Consider the following 11,413-nt stretch of genomic DNA (forward strand, 5'->3'; position numbering starts at 1 on the left):
CGTTTCGAGGTAGGTTTTACATCAATCGACTTGTATGTTGTATCTTCTTTCGATCAAGAACACTAAAACTTCAGTTTGGAATTCGGATATAACGGCTTTAAGCTTGTTTTTTAACGAAGGTCCAGCGAGACAAAAATGTTTAAAAGGTGGGATCTCCAGGTAGAATAATCACAGATGGGATTTTTATTGGCCAACCATACAAATATGATATTATTATAATCTAATTTGCCAAAAGAATAAAATTAAGGATTAATAATCTGTTCAAACTTATTGATTAGTACCTGATACATTTTTTATTTATAGAATATATGCTCGTTTGTGATAAAGATTGTTGATTGTTATATTCCATGTTAATGTGATAAATTGAGATACATGTATATGCAATAAGGTTTACAAGATAGCAAGTCATAGTGGATTATAGGATGTTATATGAAGTCATGAACCTTATAAGAAAGATGGGAATATAAACGATGTCTTGAATCTCCGGGACAAATCTTTGTGACTAAATGAACTAGATGTGGGCATATTAGATTTGTACTAATACATGTGTTAAAGCATACGATTTAAAGGATAAGGTTATCCTGTTATGAACAGATGTATTATGTTTATGAAATTCGTAGGAATTGTTGATCTTAAGTGAATTGCACATGTCTATACATAAGGGCCCGTACACTCTTGGGGTCTTGCCAGCGTAAAGTATGTCGCCCGATGAAACCCTACGTTTCTTCCTATTGTCATATGTTGGTCTGGGAATTATATTCTCGTATACAATAAGCCATACGCCCGTATTGGATGGTGTGATTTTGGGTTTTAACATATGTTGGGGGTGATGCTAATGAGTTTTAAATGTGTATATTTCCTTGTAAGGCACCCCAAAGTTGAAGCTTTGGATTTCGAGACTCAAGTTGGGCTAAAGGCATATTTTTGTCAATCAACCATTTTACTTTTAAATAGTTTAAACTAAACCTTTTGTTTATGGTACATACGTATATTATGGATGTATAACCTTTATAAATAAAGAATGTCATTTCACTCACAAAAAGTTTGTAAATACATTGGGATCAATCAATTATTTATACTATTTGGTGTAACACTTGCAAGAAGTTGAACAACAAACAATATCACAACCAAATACAAAACATACTAGATTTGATACAAGTTCACATTCTTATGACCTTAACTCAGTTTACCTTAAACATAACTACAAGATGAATGTATAAATATGTCTATCATCGTGTTCATATCTTAGGCATTAACAAGTTTCTCTACATTCATCGGGAACGTAATTTGTTGTGATCCACTATAGATTGAGTCAGCAAAGACACTAGATGTGTGTTCAGTAGGATGGTAAAGATCCCAAAAAAGGTGATTTTCCCGGTTCAAGCAATAAGTTGAAATTGGGGTGCAAGGGAACTCGGCTTTTAGGGTACTGCCACATCCGCAACAAGCTTCTTTTATCTCTGTAAATTCTGTAAACCAAAATAAGTTTGATTAAACTTTTGTAATTCACATATCACATTTGCATGATTGAACTCATAAACTATAAATTATTATGGAGTAAAATATAAGATAGTGTCGTATTAAATACCATAAGTTTCAGGATGTTGCACAAGGTTATTCAAAACATCGTACGTCTCACAATAAGAGTAATGGATATCCGATAATTCTGTCTTTAGTTCATGTAGCAAAGCTTTTAGACCATCATTATACTTCATTGACCAAGTATTTATTTCGGCGTTGCAATCACCAGTGGAACTATCCTTTCTTTGTGCTGGACAACAACCAATCGACACAACTCCAGTTATCACAAATTTACGCGATCCCAATTCATACAATCTCTTTAATTAAACCAAGTCAATGATCTCTTTATCACAAACTAACAATAATTCCAAACACATACTACAGTTAATTACCTTCAAATGCCCTTTTAGTGTTGAGACCATGAGATCAACAAATTGTTGTGGGGTGTATTCCTTAGAGGATTTGGAGTTTTTGTTGAAGTAGTTGAATAGATCATTGCTTCCGATTATAACTACAAACAGAGACTTTGATAAATGGGCTTGGGCTTCATCTGAGCCCAACTGTTGAACTAGTTGTTCATGAACTAGAGAGTAGTAGCCCACCTGCTTTGTAAATGAAATTGATTGCCACTGCATTTTATAATAGCAAACAAGATGTGCATTGAAAACAACCGCGGGGATAGTACAGTTGGGAGAGTGTCAGACTGAAGATCTGAAGGTCACGTGTTTGATCCACGTTCACCGCATTTTAATTAGCATGTTTTTTTTCTTGATCGGATCAGCAAAATCGGTACCAAGGTTTTGAGTTCACCGCATTTTAATTAGCATGTTTTTTTTCTTGATCGGATGAGCAAAATCGGTACCAAGGTTTTGAGTTTCCGGTACTGTACGGTACGGTACCGGTATTTCCCGAATTTTACCTCAATGCGACTAGGGATGAGCAAAATCGATATTGGTACCGAAATCACCGTCGGTACCGAATCGGTACCAAGGTTTTGAGTTTTCGGTACTGTACGGTACGGTACCGGTATTTCCCGAATTTTACCTCAAATACCGATACTGTACGGTACCGAACCGAACATTTTGGTACCGGTACCGGTACAAAAAATTTGTGATTTTCGGGATTGAGATTTTCGCTACCGGTACCGGTCGGTACCAGTACGGTACGAAGCTCATCCCTATATATGACTAAGCTTGATTCTTGTTTTACCTTCTTTTAAATCACAAAGGTGCTTCATTGTTTGTAAAACACATGTGTCCATATCCCGAAAAGTTATTTATGCTTTAACGAAATATTATAGGGGTATGTTTGGCAAGAAGCTTTTAGGAGCTTCTAGCTTTTAAGCTTTTAAGAAAAAACTCTTACTTAATAAAAAGTCTTGTTTGGTTGAAGAAGCTTGAAGCTTTTAGATTAGGAGAAAAAACTTGAAGCTTTTAGATTAGGAGAAAAAACTTGAAGCTTGAAGCTCCTACTAGTAGTGTTTAGAAAAAACTATAAGCTTTTAGTATTTAATTTATTTAAATAACCTCCAAGATATATACATTTAATATTATGTTTTTTTAGTTATGCCCATTTCGGTCATTTTATACATTTTATTAAAAGCTCTAGCTACTCTGCCAAACACCTCAATATATCTAAAAACTACAGCTTCCAGTTACCAGTCACCAGCCTTCAGCTAGTTTTGTCAAACATACCTAGATCTTGAATTTTTACATCAAATTTGAATAAAAACATATCTAATAATAAAAGCTTATTTATATGTGAAAAGATAAAAATATTATGCTCAGGGCCGGCTTTATAAGCTTATCGGGTAAAGCTAGGGCTTTAGGCCTCCGAAATTTTGAGGCCTTGTATAGAAAAAATAAGAAAACAAAAATATAAATATAATGTATATTATTTTAAGTTGAGTATTTTCAGCACAAAACTTTGCTGTTGTGAAGTGGTAGAGCAGTGAGCAGTGGTTGTGAAAGGGCTAAGGTCGAAACCCAGGAGCTATGTGTTTTTTTTATTTTTTCATGTAATGCCAATGTAGGAATATCTAATTTCATTAATATTCAATTCCTACTTTCAATACTATTCTAGGAATGTTTTATCAATAATTTGTTTCTTGGGATAGTTATCTTTTATTTTTTTCCCCAGACTCATGTATTTTTTTTTCCTTTGTTTAAGTTTTGCATACTCATGCAGTCATGCATTTCTTTATTTATTTATTTTTTTCCATACGTAACTATATGTTTAAGATACTTTTGTACATGAGATATTGAACAAAACTTATGCTGAAATTTTTATCAGCAAATTACTTTTATTTTGTAGTTGGGCGTGATAAAAATTTGTTTGGATTATGATGTATAGCTAATGGATCAAATTTTATTAATCAAATAAAGATAATACAGAAGGCTTCTGATTTTTAATTCGCTTTAGACCACCTAAATGGTTGGACCCTGATTATGCTAATCGTATAAATCTCAAAATATTTGTAATGCCTTATCCTATCAGGTTAACATGTCGATGTATAGATTTATAACGAGTTGAAATGATATATGAACCCAAAACATAATCCATATCTGCTTGCATTAAATTAAATATTTAAATATGCCAACATTAAACGATTGTGACGTAAATGGGTTGATGAGTTTAAATAAATCGTAAACAAGGCGACAAATTTTCATTATAGATTTTCTTTTTTCTAATGTTAACAATTAATTAAATGAATATAACAAATCATCCAAATAGACTTCTCTCTTTTTTTTTCTTTCTTTTTTTTTTGTTTGAACGGCCAATTCATCCAAATAGACTTCTTAATTAATAATTTCACACACACACATATATATATATAGGGTAAGGATCCTAAGAGAACCATTGACAAATTAAGAACTTTGAGAACCATTTTGGATCACTAAAAAAATCTCTAAAAAAATATTAAAAAATTATAAAAAAAACGAAAATTTTTAAAAAGTAAAAAAAACAAAATTCTTATATTTCATTACGGTTTCATTAAAAAAACCGAAATTGTTTTTTCTTTTTAATTCGTATTATACCTATACACATATGTATATTTTCATTTAATCTCTAGTTACGTAATGTACACATATGTACATTATCATTTACCTTAAATTATACATATGTGTATAGGAAAAAAACATGTGTGTACATATATGTATAATTTAGCTAAACCAAGAATTTTTTTTACGTTTTTTTTAGAAACCGGGATGATAAATAAGAACTTTGGTTTTTTTAATTTTTTAATTTTGTGTTTTTTTTTGTTTTATGATTTTTTTTATTTTGGGGTTTTTTTGGTCTAAAATAGTTCTCATAGTTCTCAATTCCTAAAAAGTTTTTACATGATCCTGATCATATATATATATATATATATATATATATATATGAGTGAGTTGTTAAACTATTTCTTTTCCAAGTCTTGATAGATTCAACTTAGTTACTCATTTATGTATTTTATATGAATGAAATTTATGAACTTTGATATTGACGTAGGCTGTCGTGGTCTACTCAAAAACAATTAATTAAAGAATTAAATACCTATAATAAGTGCGGGTAAGTAAGGTCGTCTCCACAGGGACTCAAGGAAAGTGAGTTTATTATAACTAAATTAATTATTAAACTAAGGCGGACAGACGATATCAAGCGGTTTTTAGAAAAAGGATTAATTAAAAACTAACAATTACTTAAAAACGATTTGTGAATAATATTAATAAAAACATTCATTCTAAGTTCGGTTAATGTGACATTCAACTTAATTCCAGATTCGGTTATATTGATTACGCAGTAATTACTAAACCTAGTAGCTGGCTTGTGATGTCAAACGATACCCTAACCGAATTGATGACACAATGAAACTCGGTTTACCTAATTACCAACTTATGTTTGTTAAAACCAATTAAAAGACAATATTTGATGATAACTAGTCAATGACACAAGAGTTCAAACCCTAAATGTTGATAAACACAACCAAACAAATAATGCATCAATCAATAATCTCAAACACAAGTTGTTTAAATAATCAATCATAATTTAAGCAAGACTAAAGTAATAACTCAATCAAGCTCATAAACATTAAGCATACAAATCTGGACAGAAGTTAAAATACACAAAAACCTAGCCTAGAATGAACAAAGCACTTAGCCGAACATGATCATAACGTAAATACACTTATCTTGGATGAACATGCAAACCCGACACGAACCGGAAGCCTTGGAATGATGGAAGATCGTCCTAAGCAGCCTCTTTTGCCTCTGGAAGTTGATGATAAACGAATGGGGAGGTTAAGGGGTTTATATAGGGAGAAAACTAAATTTTAGGCCGACATAAGCATCTTCGCGTATCGCGAAGATGTCCAGTTATGCTTCTTCGCGTATCGCGAAGGACAAAATAGTCGCAGCCACCATTATGCAACTTCGCGTATCGCGAAGTTGCCCTTCATTGCATCTTCGCGTATCGCGAAGATGTAAAATTTCAGATTTTATTTTTTTCTTTTCTTGAATGCCTCGTGATGCGTGCACTTCCAATCTTTTACATCTTGATCTTCGTTCCAAGCCCGTAAATATCCTTGTTAAACTTCATAGCCTCCAATGTCCTGAAACACGTAAACAACGCTTGAAGTATCAATGTTCATTCATTTATTAACCTAAATATAACTAATTAATATATAAAACTAACTTTTACCCAACCATCAGATATATATATATATATATGGGGGAAGGTTAATGTACAATAATCGTTTAACGTACATTACGTACGCGAGAACGTATTGGCTAAAACGTTCAAGCCAAAATTAAACGTTCAAGCCAAAATCTAAAACGTTCAGTTAATACGTTCAGGTAATACATTCAAATCCTTTAAAAATTCAGGCAAAAACTTAAACATTCAGCTAATACGTTCAGCTAATACGCTTTAACCCCTTAAACCTTTAAATATTCAGCTAAAACGTTTTTACATTTAAACGTTCAAATGCCAAAAACCCATCATCCATAACTCAAAATTGATCGATTGAAGCTTCAAATTGATGATTAATTGAATCGATTTCAAAGATTAACCGATCAATTGGCTTCAATTTCAATTCAACTAAAACAAACCCTGTGATGAGTTTTGCGTTTTTCCGATGAGTTCGTTGTCGACGGTGATGATGGTGACGAAGAGTGTTGATGGCGCCGACAAGCGAAGGCGAAGGAGGTGTGCTGATGTCGGCGACTGGTGGTGGAGACGGATTGAGGGAGAGGGACGAGCAAATGAGTGTAATTGTAATTTTGGGTTTTGAAAATCTAACGGTTGGATATGTCGCATACGTAATGTACAATAAAGGATTATTGTATTATATCCTTTATCTATATATATATATATATATATATATATATATATATGCATCCTTACAAAGAGTTCCTCCATTTCGTTTAATATTCCGGCACCTCCAGATGCAAAACTCACTCCGCTAACCATCGCATTACTGCTGCTCAACTTTTTGAATATCGACACTAGAGACAGATACGGTGGCGGCGAAGGTAATCCCATCTTTTCAGCTGTCAGTTAACACATAAAATTTCAATTCCAAATAAGCACAAAATGAAACTCAAAGATGTATGAATGTAATTTTTAAATCTCTTAGTTTTACTGTTAAAAAAAGTTAGTAGAGTAGCTTGTTAAACGTTTGATATTCATTTCGATATAAACATTACTCTTTAATGAATGCCATAATTATTTAAAAAGAAAAATAACTCAAATACTTAACCTAGATGTGTTATAAATGTTAAAACAATAGTAAATAATGGATTGATTATTGTTGAATGGGTGTCTTACAATATATTGATATTGAAACGAAGGCCTAGATGTCTAACGTGGCCCGCGAGCTCAATATTAACAAACTATAATCTATGTTTTAATACTCCCCATAGTCAGAGCAATATAGAATCGAAAGTTTAGACTATAAAAAAAACATATCAATTATCAAACGTGACAGACATTAGTGTAGAGAATCCGCCACTTGGAGGTTGAGACTTGAGCGTTCGAGTTATGTGATGGACATTGGTGTAGTATTATTAAGAGTAGATTAGATTGTCATTAAAAATACTGCATGGGAATAATATACCTAGAAAATCAGCTATGTTTTTTCCGTTACTGAACCGGCCAGTGGCTATCCCGGTAGGAAAATCGATGCCGTTGTAATGAAGGTTTGCTTTGGCGAGGGCCAGAGGCAAGTAATTGTTGTTTCCGACGTCTACTATTGAGTCGCCTAATACGTACATTCCTGGAACCGATTCGCACAAACAACGAGCTCCGAAGAGTAAAACACAGAGAAACGACGATATAATGAAGCTTAGTGGAGGTATGTTCATGGCTGTAGCCATGGCTAGTGTGTGTTTTATGTGTTGATGGATGAAGTAGAGATGATGGGTAAATATAGTGGTTTAACAGTGAGAAGGAAAAAATCAAAAGTTACGATTCTGATTTTATAATTGTGCGGTAATTAGCACGTTTTTTTTTTTTTTTACTATATGAGAAGGGTTACGATAATTGCAGTCTGGTACTAATTATAAAACAGTGTTTCACAACTATCTCATAAGTATTACTTAATACTTACTTGGGACGAGTATATGTCCCGGTTGAGCCGGAAATAACATACCCTTAAGCTTTATCATACTAAATAATGTAAACACATTTTTTATACGTCGAATCGACGATTAAAGATACGGCAATAAACATAACAATTAGCAAAATCCTGGTATTAGAATGAGTTTATGACATATTGAATAGGCTAATAGCTAACCGAGGATTTGTGAAGCTCTCCTAACATTCTTGATAGCAAATTGCTGAATCAACTCTTCGAAGTTTATGCGCTCTAATATTTCGTTATCAATGGCTATCATCGCCAACCCGCTAAGTCTTTCTTGGGGCATTGTGGATCGTAAATAAGATTTCAATTATTATAATTTCGAAAAACTCATTTCTGCAGATGCTACCGTGACTGCTGGTGTTTGAATTATTTATTTAACTTTTATTAAATAGTTAAAAGTAAAAGGCATTTTTCAATTTTCAGTGGGCCTATAAGTCTTTGGGTAATCGAAAAAAAAGTAAGTCTAAAAGGTGTTTGAGTATTAGAAAAATAGCGGAATTATAAGCGTCCAGATATTCTATATAAGCCCCGACCATGAGTATCAGGTATATCCAGTTATGATCCACATGATAAAAATTACCTAATAGGATGCACGTGGTGGGCATTCGTGATGGAACTTTTATGTGTTAACAATAGGTGTATCCAGTTATGATCCACATGATAAAAATTACCTAATAGGATGCACGTGGTGGGCATTCGTGATGGAACTTTTATGTGTTAACAATAGGTGTATCCAGTTATGATCCACATGATAAAAATTACCTAATAGGATGCACGTGGTGGGCATTCGTGATGGAACTTTTACGTGTTAACAATGGGGGTGGGGCGAATGGAAGGGGTACGTAGTATTTTACCCTTCATGCATCTCAATGGCTGCTCAGACTGTTTTCCAACGTGGTCGATGATCATCCCGAACTCCCATCTTGATCAAACTCCGATTATCTTTACATTTATTTTTAAACAAACCTCTAATTTTAAATTCACATACTTGAAATGTGAAATTCAAACTAACATGAAAAGATTTCAATTTAGAGTTTCCATAATGGTGTTTAACCAATGTGGAGGCCTGGAGGGGTTTTTGTCAATGTAACTAAATGTCACTTGCACTTTTGATGAACCTATTAAATATAGTCTGTACCGGGGTGCTACAAATCCAGAGATTTTCACATGTATTGCTTTGATTCCTGGTTATGGATGCTAGAGGTGATTAGTAAAGGGTAATTCCTCCATGTTTTAAACATGTTATCAACATCTTTTTTTCCAAAAACTTGGTTTTTCAACAATACTAGATAGAATAAAATTCTCGAGTTTATGGTATATCATTTTGTAAAAAAATGATGGAATATATCAAAGTTATCTAAGTATATAGTAATTGGTAGACTATTGAAGAAACACTAGTTCAACCCTCGGCCTAATGCAGCTGATCTGAGCAGTGTAACATGCGAAACAAAGCACCGTGAGCCACCATCTGGCGTGAGAATCAGTATGGCTAACTGAAAAGTATAAGTAGAGGTTAGAGAGTATTAATGTGCGGGGATCAGATCCCTTTACCATTTGTAGTGGAGTGATATTTATAGCCGAAGGATAAGAGAGAAGGAATGAGGCCAGCTGCGTTGTCAGAATATCCACCAACCAGTGAACTTGCACGTGCTCAAGGAGAGTTGGTGGATAAAGCAGCTGACTGATTGTGGCAATCATACCATGTAGTACTATTAATGATGTGTTGTCATTCTATTGGCTGGAGGTCTTTTTCGTCAAGATACTCCCTTTTCGTGTCATACCTTGGACGATCTTAAATGTCAAATCTTCTAGAATGTCAAGCGCATGGTAGGGTCTCCGCCAACATCATGTTGTTTGGTTTTACCAAGTCAATGTTCCGCGTCGTGTGCGAGCCTTCCCGGCGGATATTTCTATTCTTTTCAGATGGGTTTGAGACTCCACCTCTTCAAACATATATAATTTAAAAGAAAGAAAAACTAAGAAAAACCAAAAACGTCCACTTTGAACGTTTGGATAAATACACTACAACTCTCATGTAAGATATTTTTATCACAACCATTGAAATAGTAAAATGAATTACTCTGATCCTGCATGTCAATACCAAACGTCCCCTTTGAACCATAAATTGCTTAATAATAAATTCAAAGTAACGAAGATCCAATAGAATCCAAGTCAAGTGATCTGTTATAACTAACTAATGACAGACACTTAATTTGCTTTCCTAAAAGGTTTACATTAAATTCTCATCATTTTTGTAGTTTGGATATAAACAGGAAACTGACATCAACTAGACGAAAACCAATCACTAACAATCGGGTGAATGTGTTTTCACGTGTACTTGCCTTTCTGGCACAAGCAAACATCAAAATAAAAACTTGTCATTAAAACATTCAATTTTTTTAACGGCAAATAAATCTTCTAAATTGGCTACTGGCCAAATTCACTATATCGGGATATACTTATCTTTCAATCTAGAGAAAACTCTCACTAAGGCTTAACGCCCATGAGCACTCGTCTGAAGGCACGATAATGTGGTGAGATAAAACTTGTTCAGTTCAATAATCCAACTAGTGAACGTCACCCACTCGTCTAGTCTCCCATCATCACTCCGGTGCCGCTGAAACTAAATGTTGGAGACAGGAATAAAATTTGGGTCACATGAAATATCAAGTCTCTTCTTTACCACTCCACCGTCAACTCCTCATTGCCATTCAAAATTAGTTATTATCTTATAATTGATCAAAGTTAGCTTCTTATATTTTAAACTATGCACCAGATAATATGACATGTTTGGACATATGCCATTTTTTTTTTCAAACAATCTTGGCAATTCCAAATTTCAAACTATGGCTTTAAATGGATTATGTTTGTGGGTTGAAAGGTTCAACCTGACATGAATTTGAACACGAGCGGTACATAAAAGAAACTTGTTACACTACATGCATTGGTGGATTTGATTTGAAACTAACCCAAACTTATTAATTTAGATTGAACTCAAATATACGAATTTCATGTTGTTTTAAAGGTTTGGTTAATTCAAGCCTAAGATTAGCAACATAAAGAAAAAAAGTTAATTACACATACAGTTCATGTGATTTGTCAAAACTAACAAGTTTAGGTACTAAGAGTTTCAAGTAACATGCTTGGGGCTTTTGGTTTCACTTTTATAATGAGTTTGAGCATTAATACTATTCTGTTAAGTTTTTACAAATTGACCAAAATACTCTTTCACTTAAAAAAAAGGTCATTTATGTAATTATTTAAATCTAT

The 11,413-nt window shown here is 33.5% G+C and overlaps 1 protein-coding gene across 1 annotated transcript; it reads right to left on the reverse strand.

The window, feature by feature from the left end:
- Positions 1–1,245: 1,245 nt before the first annotated feature.
- On the reverse strand, positions 1,246–7,906 carry LOC143587812 (GDSL esterase/lipase At5g55050-like). Its single transcript, XM_077068992.1, has 5 exons — positions 7,619–7,906; positions 6,907–7,052; positions 1,914–2,150; positions 1,589–1,838; positions 1,246–1,469 (listed from the first exon to the last, which is right to left on the reverse strand). Exons 1-5 carry the CDS (start codon positions 7,875–7,877, stop codon positions 1,246–1,248), a joined length of 1,116 nt encoding a protein of 371 aa, XP_076925107.1. The 5' UTR covers positions 7,878–7,906.
- Positions 7,907–11,413: the final 3,507 nt, after the last annotated feature.

This window comes from Bidens hawaiensis, unplaced genomic scaffold (genome assembly GCF_021521415.1).
Source record: "Bidens hawaiensis isolate Kalapana, Puna unplaced genomic scaffold, B.hawaiensis_p1.1 tig00035895_1, whole genome shotgun sequence".
Lineage (NCBI taxonomy): Eukaryota > Viridiplantae > Streptophyta > Magnoliopsida > Asterales > Asteraceae > Bidens > Bidens hawaiensis.

Coding starts and splice junctions, on each gene's coding strand:
- LOC143587812 (XM_077068992.1), bottom strand. CDS start 7,877: ATGGCTACAGCCATGAACATACCTCCACTAAGCTTCATTATATCGTCG. Junction 7,053..7,618: donor AAACATAGCTGATTTTCTAG/GTATATTATTCC, acceptor GTTAACTGACAG/CTGAAAAGATGGGATTACCT. Junction 1,839..1,913: donor CACTAAAAGGGCATTTGAAG/GTAATTAACTGT, acceptor GTTTAATTAAAG/AGATTGTATGAATTGGGATC.